Raw genomic sequence first — 23,642 nt, forward strand, 5'->3', positions numbered from 1 at the left:
TTACCAGCCACCCCTTGGAGGCCCGCTGTGGGAAGTGGCACCCTGGGCACAGTGGCATCCCTGGGACCCTGCCGCGATGCAGAGGAAGTGGGTTATGGGTTTAGCGGGGGCAGGGAGGTGCCCTTCACTCACCAGGCCTACTTGCCTGCCACTACCCACGCTGTGCTGGGCACTGGAGACCCCCACTAGAGAGGAGGAGCTTTGCCAGCGTGGTGAGTGTGTCTCTCCTATAACTACAAACACCACACCTCGGCCATCCCCAGCATCCCAGAGTCAGTCCCTGTTGACTCAGGAGTGCCGGCTTCCTCCCTCAGAGCCTCATGAGCACAGATCTGCACTCCACTGTGGAGGGCCGGTGTCTGGGCATTCCAGAACACACTGAGGAGAGTAAGGACGTTCAGTCATGGGGAAGTCTGCCTCCCCAGAATTCAAGCATGGTTCCAGAACGTGTCTTCCAATCTAGACCCAAATCCTGTCTCAGTCGCACCCCTTCCCCACTCTTCCCGACAAGCTGCCTCCAGTGCTGTGAAGGCAAACGAGGGAACCAGGACAGATGGCAACAGCCCTCCCCACCAAGGAAGGCGGATGGGGCACCGGATGGAGCAGCAGTGACAGGGGACCTGGTGGGGAGGCGGGAGGTCAGAAGACAGAAAGCCCATTGTGCAAGAAGGGAAAGGAGGGCCATGGGCCTGTCCTGTGACCCTGACTGTGCCCAGCCCTGGGGTGCGGGGGAGAGACGCTCACCCCCTCAGAACAGCCCCGACCCAGGGCCTGCTCCGTCCCAGGACAGGGACAGACAAAAGACAAACAGAACACTCAACTTCCAGAAAACAGTCTAGTTCCTCCAGCTCTTGGCTCCGGGTTCCAACAGGGCCACAGAAGGGAGAGGGCAGTGGCAGCCGAGCAGGAAGGCCCCACACCAGACCCTAACCCTGCTGGAGTGCCTCACATCCCAGCCAGCTTCCAGGAGAGTGACAAAGGGACACTCAGCCTCGCGTGTCACCTTAAAATGCTGTGACGAGTTTGTATTTTCCTTATGTCAAGAATCTCAGAAAATTCTTGTTCTTGAGACCTGTGACAATGAATGGAACAGGGTGCAATAAAGAAAGACAGGGAGGGCTGGGGAGATAGCTCAGCTGGTAGAGAGCTTGCCTCACAAGCACAAGGCCCTGGGTTAGATCCCCAGCACCACAAAAAAAAAAAAAAAAAAAAAGAAAGAAAGACAGGGAGCTGGGTGTGGTGGCCACACCCGGGATCCCAGCCACTCAGGAGGAGCGCCGGTTCCAGGCCAGCCTGGGCATAACCTAGTAAGGTCCTGTATCAAAATAAAACACGTAAGGTACTGGGGTGTTGCACAGTGGTAAAGAGCTTGCCTAGCGTACCAAGGCCCTAAGTCTGACCCCAGCACTACAAGAAAGAGAAAAAAGACAGGGAGCCCCCTCTTTCTTCTGCAAACACACCCTCCACCCCTACCACAGCTCGGGCCTAGACAGGAGAGCCCCGGCCAGAGGACACCTCAGGAAGGAGGGATGGGAGGCCTGCGCCTCATGCACAGGGACACCGAGAGCTCTTTATTGTGCACCAGCCACCCACAGTCTCCCAGCCACACACAGGGTCCTCTGGGCCTCTCCAGCCCACTCGAGGGACAGTCCAGCTCTTGCCTTCTGGGCATCGGGTGCTCCTGGGGCGTGGCAGAGGGCCTGACGGCGGCATCCCTGTGGAGGAGGCGGGAGTAGGGCGGCCTAGGTGGGGATAGCACCAGTGCTGAAGAGCACGATGAGGAGGATGAAGATGAACACCACCACGCAGATAAGGACCAGCATCTTCACGTTCCTCCACCAGAACTTGCGGGCCACCTTCTGCGACGTGGTCTTGAAGTGCTCCGACTGTCAGGGACAACGCAAGGTGAGGGCCCGGGGTCCGCCCGCTAGCCATAAGCCGAGGCAACCAGCTGTGAAGAGCAGTTGCCCCCTCCCACCTCGACATGTGCATTGATGACAGGGTCGGGCTGGGTTCTAGCAGGTTCCTGGGCTCTGCGGGCCTCCACCTGAGTGTGACAGGGGTGAGGAGTCCCCTTGGCTCTCACGTGACCCTAGCAGCACAGTCTGACCTGGGAGGGCAGACCCTAAGGTTGAGGGCTCCAGGTTCCGGGGGGCACATCCCCTGGCTCCAGGACTCCCTGCCCCCTGCGAACGGTGGAAGCTGGAGGGAGGACCAGGGCAGTACAGGGGGTTGGAAATAGGGGCGCTCCTGTTCCCAGCTCCAGTTGCACACCTGTGTCCAGAAGAGGCTGCAGAGAGAGGCACTAAGTCTCAGGGAGACCAAGGAGTGCTAAGCACGACCACACACAAACCCGAAAAGCCAGAGATGGGGGCCTGCGGCAGCAACCTCCTCTCAACTTCGAAGTGACTTTCTCCCTAAGCCACTGGCCTCAGCCCCCAGCTAGTAAGCGGCGTGGGCAGATTCCAGCCTCCGCAGACAAAGGATCTGGCATCAAAGCATTTCCCTGCTCTTCCCAGCTTCTCCTTAAGGCCAACTCAGCAAGACTCTAGTAGGTTTCCACCCCGTGACCGATAACTCCTGGGGAAGACTGGGGGCCAGAGGAAGACTTTCCCTGAGCTGATATTTTTCTAGGCCTGAATAATTGTCAAGGGCAGGCATCAAATGGAGAATTCCTTTCAGAGGAAAGAAGCCCAAGAATGCAGAGGCCGACTGAGCTGTGTCTGAAAACGCCTCTGTGGGTGGGCCCCCACCCCAAACCCCAGCTACCCGACCCATTTCCTAGACTCCAAACCAATCTGGAGTGGTGCTGAACCAGAAGTGGGGACTCAGCTCATGTCAATTCCCAAAACAGGCAAGATGGCAAAAGAAAGGGCAGACTTCCATCCCTCCTCTTCATTTCACTCCTCCCCTAATGATCCTCCCCTCCTCTCGTCCTCCCACCCCACAGGCTCCCCATCTCACTGTGGCTTCCAGGTCCTCTGTCTTGTTGCGGAGATGGTCCAGGTTCTCCCCGCGGGCCAGGATTCGCTCCACATTCTGGGTCATGATATTCTTGACTCCCTCCACCTCACTCTGCAGGTTCCGCACCTGGTCATTTCCCCGGCCTCCACTGGCCTCCTCCTGCAGGGCAACACAGGGGTAATTAGGCCATGCAGTGGAGGGTCCGAGAAGCCAAGGAGGTACAGCTCAGGGAGGATTTCAGTTTTTTTGCAATGCTTGAACTGTTTAGGAGAGAATGTTTTTATGTTTTGCTTGCATCATCTAACGTGAGTGCATTTTTAAGCCCCAGAAAGTGAGATCTGAAGCTAGACAGAGTAGACCAAGCTTCTTTTTCGGTTTCAGGGCCCCTGACTGACTCCCTATGCTTGCAGGCTCTTCGGCAAGGATCCTGGGGCAGCAGAGCTGAGCAGCGTCACCCTCCAGTGCACAGCCAAATGCTACTTTCCAGTTCCCAGAGTCACCCCTTGATGCCACAGGTTCTCACGGGAAGAGGGGGCTCTGCCGCCAGTGGCCCCTCACCTGTCCAGCCCTTCTCCAGCTCCCAGACAGCAGCAGGAAAGCTGTTCTGCTCCTGGGCCTCCTGGGCACAGGAACCTAGTCCCATGGCTGGGACCCAGCAAGGCCCCCATCAGGTGCCAGCCGTTGGGCACACACTTCAGCTTTCCCAACCCAGGGAGGCTGCGGGGCCAGACACTAGTGAAAACTGCCCGCAGGGCTGAGGAAGTGGGCCCAGGCCTCCCTGGCGGAAGCCTGCTTATGCTGGAGGCCTCACGATCCGGGTTTTGAGCAAGAAGGGAAAGAGTTATCAGGCTCTTCCCCTGACGGCCCAGCGGGCCTCCAGAGACATGCCAGGGGTGTGGGTCGGACTGTCAGGAGAACCCACTAGTTCTTTTCCTGACGCTGGGCTTTCCTCCTGTTCAGAGAAGGGGCTGGTCCCTCGGACTCGGGACAGACAAACCCTTTGGGCGTCTGTGAAAGGTCAAAGGGAGAAACAACCCCGCCTGGCCTGGAACCTGAGATGGGAGCAGAGGCGCTGGCTGCCCACGGTGTCACAACACCCGGCCCAGGCCCAGCTGGAGCAGGAGGAGGCCGGGCATTCCGACCTCCACCCCTACCGAGCCCGCCGGCCGGCCAGGTCAGCAGAGGGAGCAGGAGCCCCCGCCCAGGCGACTCAGGCCGCAGGCAGCCAAGCTGTCCAAGCAGCGCCCGCCCAGCCTGGGCCCCTGCCACCCGCGGGCCCCTGGCGGCTCCCCGGTCGCTCACCATGTCTCCGCGGCCGCGTCCCGTGGCAGCAGAACTTGCCCGTCGGCTTCCTCCTCCCGGGCAGCCCTCGCCTCACTTCCTGCTCGCTCCAACTCCAGCCCGCCCCCACCCACCACATCCCGCCCCGCCGGGGCCACACCTAACGCAGGTTCCACAGGTAGGCGGGCAGCTCCCGTCTCCTCCCAAACCAAGGCCCCAGCTTAAAGCAACAGGGCTCCCTGGCACCTGGGGTCCTTGGACGCCCCCAACCAGAAAAGAAGGGTCAAGCTGCCCTCCTAGGCCCGAGGTCTCCTTTCATGTCGTGGACACCGCATTCCAGCTTGCAGACCCAGGTCCACAGTGAGCGCCCTGGGGTCCGGGTCACCTGGAAACAGAATGGAGGTGAGAAGCTTTCTTGCTGGATCACCCTCTTCCCAGGGCCCTGGGCAGAAAGCACTAAAGTCCCCACATGGGACTGTCGGTCTGGGCCCTGAGGCCAGGAAGCTGGGGCGCCTCTAGCCTCTGCAGGTGCTGAGGCAGGGGTGCAAGGAGTAGAGGAGGGCTTGAGCCAGTGCCTGGCATGCATGCGGAGCAAGGAAGCGAGGGCCTGCCACCGCTTTCCTCACGCAGTCGCCTGGTGACTCCATGCAGGGGTCAGAGGACGGCCCTGTGGAGGGGCCTAAGGCAAAGGAATTTTCCACAACCTAGCTCTGGGCCAGAGAACGTCCACTCTTCCTGGATGGTGTTTATCAAGACAGAAGGACAAGAACAGGGCCACATGCCAGGGAACGCACATTCCTGTCCTTCCCAAAAGAAATCCCAGTTCTGAGAGGAGATGTCCACTTCTCCACAAATACCTTTCCAAAAGGCCTTAATAAGTTTTGGGTCTGTTTCAAGACATTTATTGTTTTCCTTTGTGTACATATTTTTTGAGGGGTGCTAGTGATTGAACCCAGGGCCTCATGAATGAGCTATGTGCACTCCCAACTACTACACACTCAGTTTTAGTGTAACAGAGCAACTTGTACACGTTTAACATTTAAAATTGAGCATCACCCTCCCTTTCAAGTAAAACCAAAGAAAACTTTAAACAGGAACAAGATTACAAGAGGGGATTTCACTTCTAAATAAGATCCTGCTGTGCAATCCCCGCTACTCAGGAGCCTGAGGCAGGAGGATTGCTAGTCAGAGGTCAGCCTCAGAAACTTAGTGAGACTGTCTCAAAATAAAAAATAAAGATTGAGAAAGTAGCTAAGTGGCAAAACAGTCCTAGTACGGGGTGGGGCAGGGAACATCCTATAGGTTGATTTTCCCATCTACTGGCAAGACTCAAGTCCTCATGGGCAGAAAGTCATATTTTTGGTTTTGTTTTTAAATTTCTTTTGCAGTACTGAAGACTGAGCCCCTAACAACCCATCAAGCTACATCCTCCCTGAGCTACATCCTTGGCCCTTCGCATGTAGCTTCATGGTAGTGGGATCGGCCAAAGATGTGCTTTACCACTCAGATACAACCCCAGGCCCTTTTATTTTTTATTCTGAGACAGGGTTTGACTAAGTTGCCTGACCTGGAACCTGTGATCCCCCTGCCTCATTCCCCTGTGGTTGCTGGGATTACGGGCATGCACCACCGCACAGGGCCTGAAAGAGCAATATAGTAAATGTTGGCTATTGGGGTTATTATTAAGAATTCTATAATTCCAGAGTGCCCTTGGGAGGCTGAAGATGGAGGATTCCCAGTTTGAGGCCAGCCTGAGTAACTTAGTAAGATTCTGCCTCGAAATAGAAAAGGATGGGGATGTAACTCGGAGGCAGAGCGACCCTGGGCTCAATCCCCAGGGCCCACCCCCCAACACCAAGAATTCCAAGGGGCTAGGGCCACAGCACAGCGATGGACTGTGTGGCCAGCATGCATGAAGTCCTTGGTTCAATGCCAGCACCATGAGAAGAGAGAAAAGAAAGACCAGTTCCAGTCACCAAGTGTGAGGTGGCAGGTAGGGGACATGAAAAATGCCAAGAAAGGGGGGGCACAGAGTAATGAATGAGGGGAACAGGAAGAAATGGAGGAGAAGTCCCCGGTTGGAGTTGGGGTGGTGACCGCTGAGCAGTCATCAGGGTGTGGTGCACTGCAGTCAGCCAGGACAGGCAGGGTATCCCTGAGGAAGCCGACCCAGGCCTGGTCCCAACCACCACTAGCAGGCATCATCCAAAGTGCTCAGTTGTCTTCACAGGGTAGAGTCCCTGCAGGCCTGGCCTCACCTGTGCAGACAGGACAGCCTCACCCCTCATTGGAGGCCACCTCGATAAGACCCTCAAGGTGAGACGTTCTGCTCTGTGACCAGAAAGGGCCATGGATTCCCTTAGAGGATAGGAGAGCTCTAACCCAGAAAGACCAGTTTCATCTGCTTCAGAAGGGAAAATGTGAGTGGCCTGCTGCAGCCACAGAAGCAATGCCTGGGAAGTCCGAGACCCTGGCATCCCTGATCCCAGCAGCTCTGCCGTCCTGGCCACTCCACTTTCCTCTGGGAGCTTCTGCTTCTGAAAGATGCTTCAAGGGTCATTCTTGCCAGGAATGGTGGCCATATCTGTAATCCCAGCAACTCAGGAGCCGGAGGCAGGAGGATCGCAAATTCAAAGCCAGCCTCAGCAACTTAGTGAGACCTTGTCTCAAAATAAAAAATAAGAAGGGCTGAGGATGTGGCTCAGTGGTTAAGTGCCCCTGGGTTCAGGCTCCAGTACCAAAGAAAAAAATGAAAAAAGAAGATTTTCAAAGGCCCTGGGTTCCATCCCAGAAGTGCAAAAAAAAAAAAAAAAAAAGAAAAGAAAAGAAAGAAAGAAAAAAAAGTCATTTGGAGAATTAGATGAATATGCTATGTGATGCATAGTTCTGCTGAAGCACTTTACAAATGAAAAGGAGGCTAACAGAGAAAAGACAACCGCCTAACCCGGGGTGCGTGGCTCTTGGCATACACCCCAGTCTTCCACCAGAGACCCAGGTGGGCAGTTACTCCTGCATCTCCCAGGGAAAAGCTCGTCCACACTCTCCTGTGGGCTGTCGTGCTCCTGGCCACCCTGCCCCCAGGTCTCCCGCATCCCTCCCGCCACCCTCTTGCTCTTTGCGCCCAAGAGTCTGGTCTGGCCATCTCTCCCTCCTGACTAGCTCTCTTTCCAGGGCACCTTTTCTCAGTGGGGGTGATTTTGCCCTCCGGGGCGTCTGATAGTGGAGGGTGGGGCATCTGTGATCCTCGCCTAGCAGTGAGATGCTCCGGTGTTTCTTGGGTGGAGGCCAGGATGCCACACGATATTCCACAGTGCCCGATGGGCCCCCCACAAGGAATATCTGCCAAAGTGTCAGCAGGGTGGAGATTGAGAAGCTTGGCCTCCCTAGGGACGTGGGACACTGCTTCCGCTTCAGCAGCCACTGTGGATGGTCCCCAGATCTGCACTTCCAGCCAGGATCGCTCTCCCCACTGCCAGCGGTGCCTCTCCAGGGCCCAGGCAGGCCACCGTCACCCACACTCAGGCCCGCTCTGCAGCTGTCCCCAGGGTCCCCTCCTGGGTGGTGCTCCCATTCTGCCAGTTTCTCAAACGCAAACCCCAACACCGCCCTCTGCACACCAGGTCTTGATTCACTCTTGGTCATGTCTCTTACCCACCCCTCCCTGCCACAGCTGCCACTTCCCAGTGAATGCCCCTATGATACCTTCTCTGGACAATCCCAGTCTCCACCAATCTAACCTTTCCTGTTGAAGCAAGAACAAAGGTCAGGCAGTTAGTATAGACAGAAGAATGGGGTCAGCCAGGAAGGCGGAAGCTGGTCCCAAAGGGAATGGAATGTTAGTACCTTCAGGACACATCCCCCTCACTCATGGCCAAAGTCACCGGTTTCTGGGGTACTAGAATGTTTATACCTTCAGGACACATCCCAGTCCCCTAACCATAACAGAAAGGTTGCCTGCCTGTGGGGAGAGGTTCGCTCCCAGCAGGGAATGATCAATGAGTAGGCGCTGGGTGGCTCCCCCTGAGTTGCCCCCTCCTGCCTTTTCACCACGTGGGGGGATAAAGGAGGGACATGAGAAAGAAGAAACCTGGAAATTATCAAAAGGACAAGATTCACCCCTTCCTTGGACACCCAGCTCTGGGCCCCCTTCTCTGCGAAGAAGTCTGTTACTATTTTTTAAATAAAGCTAGTTTTCTAGGCTTTCCTTTGTGCGTCCTGGGTGCTCAATCTTCACATCTAGAGAGACGGAACTCGCCCTCTCCGAAACGGGTGGTAACACTGTCTCATCCACTGCTCTCCCAGACGCCTGCTATGTTCCCAGAATGCACTTGGCGATGTTCCCCCTGCCTCCAGGTCCAGCCCAAACTTCTTAGCCCAGCATCCCAGAAGAGTCCGCAGCCTGCTTCTCCAGCCTTGCCACTCACCAGTCTTGCCTGGCCCCTCCAGTCACACCAAACTGCATGCTGTTCCCCAAACGCGCTACCCACGGATTTTTGGCCTTGTTTAAAGGTCTCACTTCTCAAGACCTCTGGAAATTCTTTCCATATTTAAGATACAGTCTCCATGGAGCCCTCTTGATTTCCCCACGGAAATTGAACTTTTCTTCATTGGCTCTCCATCGCCTCTGCTTTTCTGTGGAGTCTATCCTGTGCTTTGCCACTGACAGCATACAAAGTTCACCCCTCTGAGACTGGAAGTTAGCAAGTAGTGCTAATTCAGAAGAAAAAAAAAAGTTGTCACAGAAGTCAAAGGAAATAACATTTATTTGGGAAACAAAGAATTGCAATTGGGCACACTGAATCAGTGCACCCTGTAAGGCAGAGGCAGGAGGGGTTTTTGGTTGTTTTTCGTTTTTTTTTTAATAAATAGAGTAGTAGTTTTTGGAGGCAGGTCATTGGGCAGAAATCCTAAATTGCAAACCCCTCCTGATGGGTTAATTAGGGCACTACAGCTGAGAAATGTGGAAGGCCAGCAGACACTGACTTCGGTTGTTATGGAGTCTACTGGGACATTCTGAGGTCCCTGGACCTCAGCAGGGGTGCAGTCTTCCTACCACCTCCCACCAAATAAAGTCAGTCTCGGCATGTGTCCGTAGTCCCAGCTACTTGGGAGGCTGAGGTGGGAAGATGGTTGGAGGGAGATCCTATCTCCAACAAGTAAAAAGTCTTAGCCTTAACGACTTCATTTCCTTCCCAGCAGAAGGGGATTGTGCCCTCACCTCGTGAAACGTGACATAAGCCCTACACATAGTAGGGAACTCATTAAATGGTTTGGATACCGACATGAGGATTCTCCACATGGAAGGCATTGCTGCAGACAGATGACTTTTATTAGAAGATTCACCAAGACACTTCCTTCCTAAACTTGGGACCAGTTTATGGCTAGATGAACCCTAAGGCTTTGTATTGTGGTTCTGGAGGATGGGCAGGAGACCAGGCGCTCCCTGAGAAAAGGGTCCACATGGGGAAACAGGTGCTGAGCAGGCCAGCTCCTCCCACAGCCGCACTTCTAGTACCCACAACGCTTAGTTCACCCAGGGCTAGGAAGAGCTCTCGATTTCCCACTCAAAATCGTCCCTACCCTTCAAAGCCCACGCCAACGCTGCTACTTCAAAGCCAGCCCCCCTGATTTCTCCAGTCGGCCTTCATCTCTTCCCGGTGCTGGCTCCACACTGACTCAGCATTTATGGCTCTACACTCGGTTAGCTCCTGTTTTTCGGTAGCATTTTTGGTGCTGGATCCCGTGCTTGTCGGGGACCCTACCACTCAGCTGACCTCTGGCCCCTGTATATTCTTTTACTGTTGTCCTGTTCCTTTGCCCTTAACCTCCTAGGGGATAGAGGCCACCACTTAGTCATTTATTGCTCTGTGTAACTTGTCCAGTCCTTAGCACATAACAGACCAAAGCACTGAACTTAATGGGATCTTCTGGTGGTGCTGGTGACGGAAACTGTGGCCTCATACATGCTAGGCAAGCTCTCCATCTGAGCCACACCCCCAGGTCCATTATTGTTATTATTGTGTGCACAGTACTGGGGATCAAACCTAGACCCTCATGCACGCTAAGGAAGTACTCCACCACTGAGTTACACCCCTAGCCCAGAACAATCTAATTTTCAAGTGATCCTAGAAGGGTTAATACAGACTTCCTAAGTCACACTGAGTCCCTTTGGGCAAGGGTTTGCTAGTGGATTAAAAGATCCATCTCCTAACCAGGAGTGGTGGTGCACACCTGTAATCCTAGTTATTGGAGAGGCTAAGGAAGGACGATCTCAACTTCAAGGCAAGCCTGGGCAATTAAGTGAGACCCTATCTCAAAATAAAAGAAAGGCTGGGCATTGTTGCCACATGCCTGTAATCCCAGCTACTCAGGAGGCTGAAGCAGAAGGATCACAAGTTCAAAATCAGCCACAGCAATTTAGTGAGGCCCTGAGTAACTTAGCAAGACGCTTGTCTCAAAACAAAAAGGGTTTGAGGTGTGGCTCAGTGGTAAAGTACCCCTGGGTTAATCCCCAGTACAAAAAAAAAAAAAAAAAAAAAAGGAAATAAAAATAAAGAAAAACAGGCCAGGTGCATGCCTGTAATCCCAGTGGTTAAGGAGGCTGAAGCAGGAGGATGGTGAGTTCAAGGTCAGCCTCAGCAATTTAGTGAGGCCTTAAGCAACTCAGTGAGACCTCTACTCTAAGTAAAATATAAAAAAGTGCTGGGGGTTGCTGGGGTTGTGGCTCAGTAGTAGAGCACTTGCCTTGCATGTGTGAGGCACTGGGTTTGATTCTCAGCACCACAAATAAATAGGTGAATAAAATAAAGGTCCATTAACATCTTAAGAAAGAAAAAAAAGGGCTGGGGATATAGCTCAGTTGGTAGAGTGCTTGCCTTGCAAGCACAAGGCCCTGGGTTCAATCCTCAGCACCGCAAGCAAAAAAAAAAAGAAAGAAAAGAAAAAAAAAAGGGCATGTGGCTCAGTGGATAAGCTCCGCTGGGTTTAATCCACAGTACAAAAAATGAAAAAGAAAAGAAAAAGGGGAACTGGAGATGTAGCTCAGTGGTCTCAGTGGTAGGGCACTTGCCTGGCATATATAAGGTTCTTCGTTCACTCCCCAGCACCACTGAGAGAGAGAGAGAGAGAAAGAGCGAGCCAGAGAGAGAACCATCTCCTGAGATCTATGGCTTCCCAAGTGACCTGGATTGCCTGTTAGGATGACCTGGTAGTGGGCCCTATCAACAGCAGGATTCCAGCTGCCAGATGGCCCTAGTGAGCCCTACTTTGGTCTAACTCTGCCATTTTTAAGACAGTGGTCAGTGGTGCTCAATGTGGCCCAGGGCCTCTGTGATCTCCAAGGACAACACCACTGCAATACTGACATATTTGCCTTTTTAAACTCATGTTTGCACTAACGATGCAAAAGTAATAGTGAGTCGTGGTGGGTGAGTTGGAAGGAAGGGAGCCGGTGCTGGCAGAAGTCACTGCACTCCCACTGCTGACGCTTTCTTTCTTTTTCTTTTCTGCAGTACTGAGGATGGAACCCAGGGAGTTCAGCAAGCTGGGGAAGTGCTATACCTCTGACCTGCGTCCCCAGTCTTGCCTCTCCTGTCTTTCTTTTCTAAATTTGGAGAAAGATGCTTAAGTTGCTGAGCTGGCCTGGAACAAACTTGTGATCTTCCTCCTCAGAGCCTCCCCAGTAAACTGGGATTACAGGCATGTGCCACAACTGGCTGCTCAGTATTAACTTTGGTATCAATTAAATGTGTCAACATTTGGACAACCTGTATAATTCAGTGAACCAATGTTTTCCAAATGACAGTACATATGTTACAAATATCATGAGTAAAATGTCCATCCAAAGATTTTAACGTAATAGAGGCTAAAGTTCACAGACATGGTTTCAGATTCCACATTCCAAGTGATCTTTAAAAGATTACCACCCGTGTGATAGGGCTGGAGTTCAATGGTAGGGCTCATGCTTAGCATGCTTGAAGCCCTGAACTCAATCTGCAGCATCATAACAAAAACAAAAACCAAAAACCAAGGACCAAGGGGGCTGCGGTGTAGCTCTGTGGTAGATGGCTTGCTTCGCATGCAGGAGGCCCTGGGTTCCATCCCCAGCACTCAAAAAAACAAAACACACACGAAAACACACTTGGACATTTAGGCGCAGTATCGAAGAATATTCACAATCACCTAAGAGGCTATTAAAATGGTCTTTCCTTTCCAATTAAATACCTGCAAGGCCAGATTTCCTTCATACCCTTCGGTTCTTTCACAAGAGATCAAAAGCAGCAGACATGAGAATGTAGCCTGTCTTCAACGAAACCAAACGTTAAAGAGACCCGAATGCAAAACAAAGAGAATCTAAATTTTCGTGGAAGACATCTTATTTTTCATGAAAATCTGTGTGAACACGTAATAATCTCACTTTATTCCAATAGCGGACCGGTTTCGGAATCACTGGGTAACGCACGCCTCCGATAGCACGTGCAGGGCGGGCGGCAGCTCGCGGGCGGTGTGCGGCCCAGCGTGCTCGGCCGGCTCTTCCCAGCGGCGGGAGCACGGGGAGAGCGCGGCGCCGTCGGCCCGGGGCGCAGCCGCGTCAAGGCTTCGGGTCCGCGGCGCCAAACTCCCGAGACCCCGGGCCGTGCCGCCCGCAGCACCGCCAGCCCGCCGGCAGGGCTCCGCGCACGCTGCCGGAAGCCCTGGGGTCGGGTCGGGCCAGCCCCTGGGCCCCACCGGAGCACCGAGGGACGCGGCAGCCCTTAGAGGCCGGTGCCGCGGGCCCGGCGGGAGGGGCCCGGAGAAGCGCCCCTCGGCCCGCCGAGAAGCCCACGGCGCCTGCGCAGCCCTTGGCTCCGCCCCATGCCCGCCGGGGCCCCCGCCCCGCCCCTAACCCGCTTCGACTTGCTGCCGCGAGGCGGCGCCCAGCGCGGGCCCTTCACGACAGTGCGGCGTTTTCCGGCCGCCGCGCGGTGCCGACGTGTTGACGGTCCGGGCGGTCTGGCCATGGCGGTGCGTGCCCGGTCCGCTCGGGCGCCTGCTGGCTCGGGTAGGCTCGGGGGCCCCCCCGTGTGGGGAGAGGCGCGAGGGCCCGCGGGAGCCGGGCGCCGGCCGGGGGCGGCGGCGGGGACCGGCGGGCGCGGGGAGGAGCCGGCGCCCCCTCGCTCACCCCTCCGCTTTCGGCCGCAGACAAAGTGCAGAAGGACGGGCCCCGGCGGGCCGCGGGCCCCGGGCGGGCCGGCCGCGTGGCGGCGCTTCTGGGCTTTGAGTGGACGGACCTGTCCAGCTGGCAGAGGCTGGTGACTCTGCTCAATCGACCCACGGATCCTGCAAACCTAGCCGTCTTCCGGTTTCTCTTTGGTGAGCCCGCGCTGTGGACGGGAGTGGGAAAAGGACAGTCCTTCATTTTTTGGTTGCTTAGTCGACCTAGCTCGCTCTTCCTGGAGGTGAAGATAGGGACGAACGAGAGGTCTCAGTTTAGGGTCGAACCTGGCTTTGCCTCCTCCAGGTAGGCTTGGTGGCCAGGAATGCTTTCATCTGCGGCCAGATGAAATAGGGAGGAGCAGGGACCGGTTTCGGTTGTGGCATTAAGTTGCCCAGGAACTAGCATTACAGAAACAGACCAAGTGTAACAAGAAGGAACATTTTGTCTGACCCAGGCCTTGGTATGAGCTACAGCACACTGTGCTTGGAATGGGCTGCACACGTGTAAAGGTTCCCAGTTCTTAGTCCAATAGTTCTCGACTGGGAAAGTTTTGCTCCCCAGGGAGATTTGGCAACATCTGGAGGTGTGTGACTACCTGGGGAAGGAGGAATAGGTAGCATCGGTATCTGTGCAGGCACCAGGGCTGCTCCTGTATAACCTATAAGGCACAGGGAGCCATCCCCACAGATAGCAGACCAAAATAGGACTATCTAAGGTTTGGGAACTCTACCTTAATGCAAAGGGCTTCCTAATCTGAGCAGTCCCTTCTGTTTATTTCAAGTCTGTTTGCCAAGTACCCCTGCAAAGGACCCCCAGAGCATTTTCTGTAGCTCTGTAGGATGCGCCCTTATAACTGTCAGAATCTAACAGTTTTGATAGCATTCTGTATATTTCTCTCATTTAATCCTCTCTAACCCTGTGAAGTATTATGAGCCCTTTTTCACAAATGGGGAATTGACTTGCTGAGCTGCAGGGGCTGCCTGAGGTCACCCAGCTGGCATGTTGCCTAGCACAGAATAGGCTCCATGATTATTGCTGAATAAATGTCAGAACCAAGGTAAGAACAAGCTGGCCCTGGGGCTGGGCACACTTAGCAGTTCTCCTACATTCCACTGCTCCCCCGGCTGAAGCCTCATAGTTCCCTCTCCTGCTGCCTCCACAGCATTCCTGATGGTGCTGGACATTCCCCAGGAGCGGGGGCTCAGCTCACTGGACCGCAAATACCTGGATGGACTGGACGTTTGCCGCTTCCCCTTGCTGGATACCCTGCGACCGCTGCCACTTGATTGGATGTATCTTGTCTACACCATCATGTTTCTGGGTGAGGGAACTGTGGGAGAGATGGGAGTATTGACTGACCTGCCAAAAACAACAGAAATAAGAAGCAAGCTGGTAATGTCCAAGTTTGGGGTGCTAGTAGTTTCACTTCTGCATGATTAATTTTCATGCTCCTTTATTTGGGTCATCTTAGCTGTGAACCCATAACTTTTCAAAATATTTAAAAGTGTATGATTTTTGTTTAGTTTTGCCTCATCACAGATGTCTGATGGCTTTGCTTAATCCTAGTCACAGTTGGGCCTATGGTGACCCCAGGGTCTTACCTCCTCTCCTTGTGCATCCCAGGGGCACTGGGCATGATGCTGGGGCTGTGCTACCGACTGAGCTGTGTGCTATTCCTGCTGCCATACTGGTATGTGTTTCTCTTGGATAAGACCTCGTGGAACAACCACTCCTACCTGTATGGTTTGGTGGCCTTCCAGCTGACATTCATGGACGCTCACCATTACTGGTATGAGTCGGGGAATACAGGGGAAGGGTCAGTGGATCAGGATGCATACTAGAGATGGCGGCCCAGCACAGTCCTAAAAACTGTCCCAACAGGCATATTTTTTTAACCATGTTTTGCAAAGCATGGTTGCAAGGTCACATCTTTGGGATGAATTTGGGAGGGGCAAGGGCCAGCCAGTTGGGAGAGTGGGAGTGACAAAAAGTGAAGTGCCTCATCCCAGCCCTCACTCTTTCCATATCTCCCCAGGTGCCTTGACTATCTACTTCCTGTAACCCTCTTAGAAGAAGAGAAGACTAAAGCCAGACCTAGCTGTTTTCAGATACTTCAAGGGTGCTCATGTGAAAGAGAGAGCAGACTTTCTCTGTGTGAGCCCAGAGGGGAGAGTTAGAGCCCAGAGTAGCCGTTGCTGTGAGGCGGAGATCATGTCAGGAGGAGAGGGTCCACCAGGGCTGCTGTCCTGGGAGGAAGTAGCCCTTCCCATCTCTGGCTTAGGTGACCATCTCTTGGGGAGGTGGGGAAAGGATTCAGGGTGGCAGGGTGGATAACTTACAGATTCTTCCCTTTGTTAAGTGAAAAGCAAATGTGAAATGTCCGTAAGATGGGTATATGAACAAAATCTCAATCAATGACTCCATTAACAGTCAGAAGTCACACCCATTGATGCACACATGCACATTTCCTTTTGCAAAAAAAAAAATTGTTTCAGTCCTAGGGATTGAACCCAGGGTCTTGTATGTGCTAAGCACTTGATTTACAACTGAGTTGCATCTCCAGGATCCCCTTTTGTAAAACTTAAAACTCATTTAGAATGTCCAGCTCTAATCACAGAGAATTGAGACAGTTTTGGCAGAATGTCCCTGAGAAGTTCCATTTTTTATGACTTTTATACAATGAAAAAATTACCTGTCATTTACTGAGAGCGCTCTGCATGGCAGGCACATTTAAAATTTTTCCTCATTAAAATATAAAATTTACACACGCCTTTAACTTTTCAAATACTCCTCAGATTTGTTCCATTTTCAGTCACTTGTCTAGCCTGGCCTCGTACTGTTCAGTTGTGGGTAGACACAGTACCTTTATTTTATTTTTACATGGTGCTGAGGATCAAATCCAGGGCCTCACGTGTGCTAGGTGGGCGTTCTACCACTGAGCCCAGCCCCAAGCCTAGCCTTTCCCCCTAATTTGATCCATTAATACAGACTCGGTTGTGAGCTAACAGTAAACAATGAACTTTTTATTGTTACGTGCATTTTTTACTTTATGGTGGTATAAAAGCATCCCCATACAGCCATTCTGGTTTTCACTTTTTTTCCAGACTGGGGATGGGACATGGGGCCTCATACATGAGCAAGTTCTGTGCCACAGAGCTTCATCCCCAGCTGTTTTTCACTTTTAGTACACTGTTGGTGAATTATGATGTAAGCACATGACTATAAAATGTGCTATGGGTTAGATGATTTTGCCTGACTGTAGGCTAGTGGAAGTGTTCTGAGCACATTTGAGATAGGCTAGGCTGGCTAGTGTAAGCTGTTCAGTAGGTTGTGTGTGTAAAATCCATTTTCAATTTAATAATATTTTCAATTTATTGGGATGTAACTCCATTGTAAGGAAAAAAATTCTTTAGTAATACTTCTTTTTTTGTTTGACAATACTGAGGACTGAACCAGGATCTTGTGTGCTAAGCAAGTGCTCTACTGCTATACTACATCTTAGACTGGGTCTTGTCTAAGTTGCCCACACTGGCCTCCAACTTGCAGTCCTTCTGCCTCAGCCTCCTAGGTTGCTGGGATTATAGGTGGGCATTGTTGTGCTGGCTATAGTAATACTTCTTTTATGATTTTAAAGAAATCTGTTAAAATAGGCTGGGAATGTCGCTCAGTGGTACAGTGCTTACCTAGCATGTGTAAGGCTCTGGGTTCAATCTCCAGCACTGCAAAAAATAAAACCAAAAGTCAGAATTTGCTCAAACATTTCAAAAGGGTCTCGAGTCTCCCAGAGAACCAGGAAGGCCATCGCAGGTATTCCTAAGGTAGATAGACTTGTCACAATTGAAAGGAGAGGCAGAGCTGTGGCTGGACTGGGAGACCTCCCTCACGCCGACTCCTTGGTGCAGGTCTGTGGACGGCCTTCTGAATGCCCGTAAGAGGAACGCCCAGGTGCCCCTTTGGAACTATGCAGTGCTGCGTGGCCAGGTACAGGACTTCGGGACAGGTGCTCCTGACAGCCACTGCGGGCAGCCTGCCTTCCGTGCTAGCTTGCACACTCGTCTGCCTCCGTGGGCTGTCTCCTTCCTTTGCAGGAAGCCAGGCTGGCTTTTCGTTTTCTCTAGTCCTTACTCTGGGAGCTGCTCTAGTGTTTGTGTGCGCTGTGGAACCCTCCTGAGAGGACAGGTTGTGTCCTCTCAGTGTCTGCTGCTTGTTGGATGTATGCATTTCTAAGATGAATAAATAGAGGAGTGGATTTGCTCTTCCTTGGGCCCTAGACTGAAATCAGGACTTGTTTTTGGTGGTACTGGGGATTGTATCTAGGGATGCTCTGTCTCCAGGTTACACTTCCAGTCCTTTTTTTTTTTTTTTTATTTGGAGTTGGGGTAACTCAGGGGCACTCAACCACTGGGACACATCCCTGGCCCTGTATTGTATTTTATTTAGAAACAGGGTCTCACTGAGTTGCCTAGCACCTTGCAGTTGCTGAGGTTGGCTTTGAACTTGCGATCCTCCTGCCTCAGCTTCCCAAACTGCTGGGATTACAGGCATGTGCCACTGCGCCTGGCCCCACCCCCATTCCTTTTTATATTTTATTTTGAGACAGTCTTGCTAAGTTGCCTAGGCCAGCCAGAACCTGGGATTCTCCTACCTCAGCCTGCCAGGTGGTTGGGAGTACAGGCCTTACTTTGTCCATGAGTATTTTGGAAAATATTTTCTCAGGGCTGGCAGTGTAGTTCAGTGGTGGAGGACTTGCCTAGCTTGCGCAAGGTCCTGGGTTTAATCCCAAGCGTTGCAGAAATAAAAAAAAGAAAAAGAAAAAACATGATTCTTTTTTGTTTGAACATTCGTGTTACATTTCATGTTTGCAGATCTTCATTGTGTACTTCATTGCGGGTATCAAAAAGCTAGATGCAGACTGGGTTGAAGGCTACTCCATGGAGCACCTGTCTCGACACTGGCTCTTCAGTCCCTTCAAGTGAGTGGCAGCAGGGTAGAGGCCTTGTTGGAGCCTGGAGCAGAGCAGGTGTCTCGGCTCCTGCGGTCTGCTGCTGTCCCTGTGCCTGGGTTTGCCTCATGACATCTGTCCACTCATCTCCCTGCTCAACAGAGAGCAGTCAGTGATATTAAAAGATCGAGTTCCTGCTGCTCCTGGGAGACCTGTGGTGTACGTGGGCAAGAAGGGGAAAGAAACAGGAAGGGGCCAAACCAGGTTCAGTACCCCAGCTGTTACCCCAGCTCTCAAGATGGGCAGCTGCTCTTCCTGCTGCGAGCAAACCATTACTGCCAACTCCGCCCCAGGGGTCCACCTTGATTTCTTTCCTCCATTTCTCCCCTCTTGTTTTAACTTTATTTTTCCTCTTTCTGCTTCCTGAAGTTGGGCTCGATATGATGGCAAGCATTCACCTTTTAAATTTCTTTTCCTTCCTGATCTCTTGAGGAACCCGTGTCTTCACAGTGCACACTTCTCAGGCAGATCTGTGCTAGGAAGTCCGCTCTTGCTATTGACGTAGGGTAGGCCAGAAAAAATGGGATGCCCTGGGGCAGCGTCTCTGTGGGCGGTCTGCCCTGTGTGTGTTGGCAAGGACAGGGCCGCACAGGCATCTTGCGTTGAGTGTGCTGTGACTGTGGGTCCCTGTGCCTGCAGACTGGTGTTGTCTGAAGAGCTGACCAGCCTCCTGGTGGTGCACTGGTGTGGGCTGCTGCTGGACCTCTCTGCGGGTTTCTTGCTTTTCTTCGATGCCTCAAGAGCCATTGGCCTCTTCTTTGTGTCCTACTTCCACTGCATGAATTCCCAGCTCTTCAGCATTGGTCAGTATCTGAAGCTTGGAGGGAACGGGAGCTGCAGGTTGAGGGAGAGACTAGTAAGAGCCATCATTTGGGAAGTGGTGGTGGGAGCAGGGCTGAGTGGAGCCCAGTGCAGTTACTGTGCAATGGAGTGGATGAGATGAGGGTTGGGGCTTCGGGCTCAGTGTGTCATACACGAAGACTCCGGGAAGTCCACATCCTGTAGCTGAGAACCATTCTGTGGTGGTGCAGGGGTTCCCACTCAGGCCCTGTGTGGGCTAGGCCTGTGCTCTGCCCAGTGGTGCATCTGGGAGAGGCCTCTTGGGAGGGTTGTGGTCCAGGCCAACCCTGTACCTCCCTTTGCCCCTGCTTTTCTAGGTATGTTCCCCTACGTCATGCTGGCTAGCAGTCCTCTCTTCTGCTCCCCTGAGTGGCCCCGGAAGCTGGTATCCCACTGCCCCAAAAGGCTCCAAGAGCTGCTGCCCCTCAAGGCAGCCCCTCAGCCCAGTGCTTCCTGCATCTATAAGAGGAGCAGAGCCAAAGGGGCCCCGAAGCCAGGGCTGCGCCACCAGCTGGGAGCTGCCTTCACTCTGCTCTACCTCCTGGAGCAGCTCTTTCTGCCCTACTCCCATTTCCTCACCCAGGTGAGTGGAGCAAAGTGGCAGAGGTGCAACACTGGGAAGGAGGGACTGGTTCCGCAGCCCTCTCTACGCAGGAAGGAACTGGCACGAGAAGCTGATCCGACCCCTCTGCCCTGCCTCCCTAGGGCTATAACAACTGGACCAACGGGCTGTACGGCTACTCCTGGGACATGATGGTGCACTCCCGCTCCCACCAGCACGTGAAGATCACCTACCGTGATGGCCTTACAGGCGAGCTGGGCTACCTCAACCCTGGGGTGAGGCGTCAGACACTAACAGTAACCAATTCCTCAGAGTCCTCTTGATCTTTGGGGTCTAGGTTATACACACACCACAAAGTAAAACAGATTTGGGTCTCTGCTCTTTCTCAAGAGTCAGATTGAACATTGTTTCATGTGGGTGGAGATAGGATGCCTGCCACTTTTTTGCATTGTGATTAGATTTAGGAAAAGTAAGTACCATTAGCCCAGCAATGAAAATTTCATCCTGAGGCAAGTGCTGACTTTTCTGGCTGAAGGGGGCAGCAGGCAGGGGTCTCTTCATACCATTGGCAGTGCATGCCTGTCGGGAGGCTGGAGGTGGTGAGGTGGGACTAATGTGGGGTTTGGGTCAGGTATTCACACAGAGCCGGCGATGGAAGGATCACGCAGACATGCTGAAGCAGTATGCCACTTGCCTGAGCCGCCTGCTTCCCAAGTACAATGTCACTGAGCCCCAGATCTACTTTGACATATGGGTCTCCATCAATGACCGCTTCCAGCAGAGGTGGGCAAGGGGAGCAGGAAACGGGAAGCTGCACACAGCTCTGAAGCCAGGCGAGCTGCCTGCTTTGCCTTGTCTAAGGCTGTCGCACTGCACGTCCTGGTGTCTGGCTGTGGGCATTGGTGGTGGCTTCCAGCAGGGGGCACCATCATCCTGAGAGGAGTGAGCTGCTGGTCCTTTACAGTGCCTTCTCTGCGTGGACCAGCCCTGTCTTCTAGACTCTCCCTCTGTCCTGGACTGGCAGTAGCATGCTGACATCAGCCGTTTCTTCTGTCTGAAAGCCCTGTCCCCTCTTCCTGGCAGTGATGAAAGGAACAGTAGTAGAAGTGGCGGTGGTGGGTAGTCATGGCCTCCTTGGAACAAGGTCTTTCTTTCCTAAGGCTTTTTGACCCTCGTGTGGACATCGTGCGGGCTGACTGGTCCCCCTTCCAGCGCACACCTTGGGTGCAACCACTACTGATGGACCTGTCTCCCTGGAGAGCCAAGCTGCAGGAAATCAAGAGCAGCCTGGACAACCACACAGAGGTGGTCTTCATTGCAGACTTCCCTGGTAAGGGGCCGGTGGGGAGACCTCGCTGCCTTCCTCATTTCCTCCGTCGGTGGAAGGGCCCTCCAGGGTGATGCATGATATCTCCTCTGGCAGGGAGTGAGTTCACTCTACTGTGGGGTGGGATTGTGGGGTGTTACCCTGGCAGGGCTGCATTTGGAGAATTTTGTGAGCGAAGACCTGGGCAACACTAGCATCCAGCTGCTGCAGGGGGAGGTGACTGTGGAGTTGGTGGCAGAAGAGAAGAACCAGACTCTTCGGGAGGGAGAAAAAATGCAGGTATTTTTCTGGGATTAACAGTGGCAGAAAGTTTAGATGAGTAGGGTTTGTCAGAGCAAAGTGCTTCACAGCAGTGGGACTGCAGTACTGCAGTAAGGTTTTCATCTGGGGCATAACTCAGTGGCAGAGTGCACATGTGCTCAAAGGCTCTGGGCTGGGAGTAGCCTCCTCCAGGACCCCAGAGATCAATTACTTTAGACTCCAAAATAATGAAACGGGCTGGGGGCATCAGGCTGGCTAAGCCAGGTTCATCCTTATCAGCTGCCTGCTGGCGAGTACCATAAGGTGCACACGACATCACCTGGCCCTTCCTGCTACATGTACATCTATGTCAACACTACAGAGCTTGCCCTGGAACAAGACCTGGCTTATCTACAGGAATTAAAGGAGAAGGTGGAAAACGGAAGTGGTGAGTATATGAAAGGTTAGGTTAAGACGACCCCTGGTGTCAAGAAATCAAGGTCATGATAATCTAGCCATTTGAGAATGAACTTGCAGCCTCCCTGTGGTGCAGAGTTGAGTTCTAAGGCACGTCCATCTCAGTGATTTTTTTCTGTCTTCTGGGCAGAAACGGGACCTCTACCTCCAGAGCTGCAGCCTCTTTTGGAAGGGGAAGTGAAAGGGGGCCCCAAGCCAACACCTTTGGTTCAGACCTTTCTTAGACGCCAGCAAAGGCTCCAGGAGATTGAACGCCGGCGAAATACCCCCTTCCATGAACGACTTTTTCGCTTCTTGTTGCGAAAACTGTACATCTTTCGTCGCAGGTGAGCTCTACGTGTAGTTGTAAGCTGGTTGCTTCTGAGGGCAACACTAGACTCGTAGGAAAGGACAGCCTATCTTCTTTAAATAAAGCAGCAGCCTGTGTCTGATGGCCTATCCCCTTATCCTGCATTCTGCCAGGCTATATAGGGAGTGGGGCACCCCCCAACTAGGACATAGTCACTGCGGGGAGATTCTCAGGTACCTGGGGGAGACTGGCTAGGACCTGGTGTTCCCTAGGCCTTTGGCTGGAATTTGTTAAAAGCGGAGTTTGGACTGGTTAACTTTTCTGTTTTTCAGCTTCCTGATGACTCGAATTTCACTCAGAAATCTGCTATTAGGCCGCCCTCCCCTGGAGCAGCTGGCCCAAGAGGTGACCTATGCAAACTGGCGCCCCTTTGAGACAGATGGCGAATCAAGTCCTTCAAACACAGAGTCTTCAAATTCCAATCCTCCTGAGACAAATGCTGATCCTATCCACTCAGAATTCTGAGGGTACCTAGATGTTCGATGCATCTGTGCTACATTTTTAACATTTTTTTTTTCCTTCAAAGTCCCTTTTAATTCAGCTATAGCTTGGATGGATGGAATCAAGAAAATAAAGATATTTTAATCCAAGATTGAGGGGCTATAGAGGTTGGTAAATGTGCTCTTAGGATAAAGGGGTAAGAACTGAGTGAAAACTGACCAGCTCTTCAGGAGAATAATTTACTGTGATGAAATGCCTATAATTCCAGTGGCTTGGGAGGCTCAGGCAAGAGGATCAAAGCCTCACAACAGCAAGGCAGTAATACAAAGTAGGTCTGGGGACATGGTTCAATCCCCAGAACCTCCTACCTGCAAAAAGTGATGGCTAACTATTCTTAAGAGTGGTTACTATAATTGTTACATTTGATCTAGTAGCCATTAACCGTTTTACAGAAAGAGCAAAATCACTTGCCCAAGACATATAGCTAATAAGGGGTAGATTGGTGGTTTGACTCATCCTACACCTTGCCACTTTTAATTTTCAGATTAATCACCAATAAACCTGAAATTCTGTATCTTAAATTGACAATAGGATGATTTGGTTCTAAGTAATCTTAGTTTATTCTGGTTTCTTTGTACCTGTTAGCAAGGTAGTAGCCCATGTTTTTCATTAGCTAGCACCAAAATCAGATGGGGAGAGTCATACAAGATGGTCCTGTTCCTTGCCCACCCCCCTATACAGGAATTGAACCTGGAGCTTCACATCTGCTATGCAAACCCTTCACCAGAGTCATACATTTTTTTGACAGGGTGCCAAAGTTGGCCTTGAACTTATCCTCCTGAGACTGGGACTCCAAGTGTGCGTGCTTCTCATTTGTGAAATCCCATCACTTCTACCTCCTACATGCCTTTTTAATCTACTTTCATCTCTACTGCCTGCCTGTTCAGTCTTTCCACTGAAATT

At 52.4% G+C, this 23,642-nt stretch overlaps 2 protein-coding genes and 1 long non-coding RNA gene across 3 annotated transcripts; 2 read left to right on the top strand and 1 right to left on the bottom strand.

The window, feature by feature from the left end:
* Positions 1–1,550: 1,550 nt before the first annotated feature.
* VAMP8 (vesicle associated membrane protein 8) lies at positions 1,551–4,409 on the bottom strand. The gene is made up of 3 exons (XM_079110803.1): positions 4,267–4,409; positions 2,965–3,123; positions 1,551–1,886 (listed from the first exon to the last, which is right to left on the bottom strand). Exons 1-3 carry the CDS (start codon positions 4,267–4,269, stop codon positions 1,743–1,745), a joined length of 306 nt encoding a protein of 101 aa, XP_078966929.1. The 5' UTR covers positions 4,270–4,409; the 3' UTR covers positions 1,551–1,742.
* Positions 4,410–4,524: 115 nt separating this feature from the next.
* Positions 4,525–8,449, top strand: LOC306644162. Its single transcript, XR_013759183.1, has 2 exons — positions 4,525–4,647; positions 5,634–8,449. It is a non-coding gene; the product is annotated as an uncharacterized lncRNA (long non-coding RNA).
* A 4,710-nt stretch (positions 8,450–13,159) lies between these two features.
* Positions 13,160–22,830, top strand: GGCX (gamma-glutamyl carboxylase). The gene is made up of 15 exons (XM_079111102.1): positions 13,160–13,285; positions 13,426–13,596; positions 14,604–14,762; positions 15,065–15,230; positions 17,344–17,422; positions 18,307–18,413; positions 19,083–19,246; positions 19,601–19,866; positions 19,989–20,120; positions 20,477–20,628; positions 21,006–21,175; positions 21,321–21,451; positions 21,713–21,860; positions 22,020–22,215; positions 22,511–22,830. The coding sequence occupies exons 1-15, from the start codon at positions 13,243–13,245 to the stop codon at positions 22,701–22,703; spliced, it is 2,277 nt and encodes a 758-aa protein (XP_078967228.1). The 5' UTR covers positions 13,160–13,242; the 3' UTR covers positions 22,704–22,830.
* The last annotated feature ends 812 nt before the right edge of the window (positions 22,831–23,642 follow it).

This window comes from Sciurus vulgaris (assembly GCF_902686455.1).
Source record: "Sciurus vulgaris genome assembly, chromosome: 14".
Classification (NCBI taxonomy): domain Eukaryota; kingdom Metazoa; phylum Chordata; class Mammalia; order Rodentia; family Sciuridae; genus Sciurus; species Sciurus vulgaris.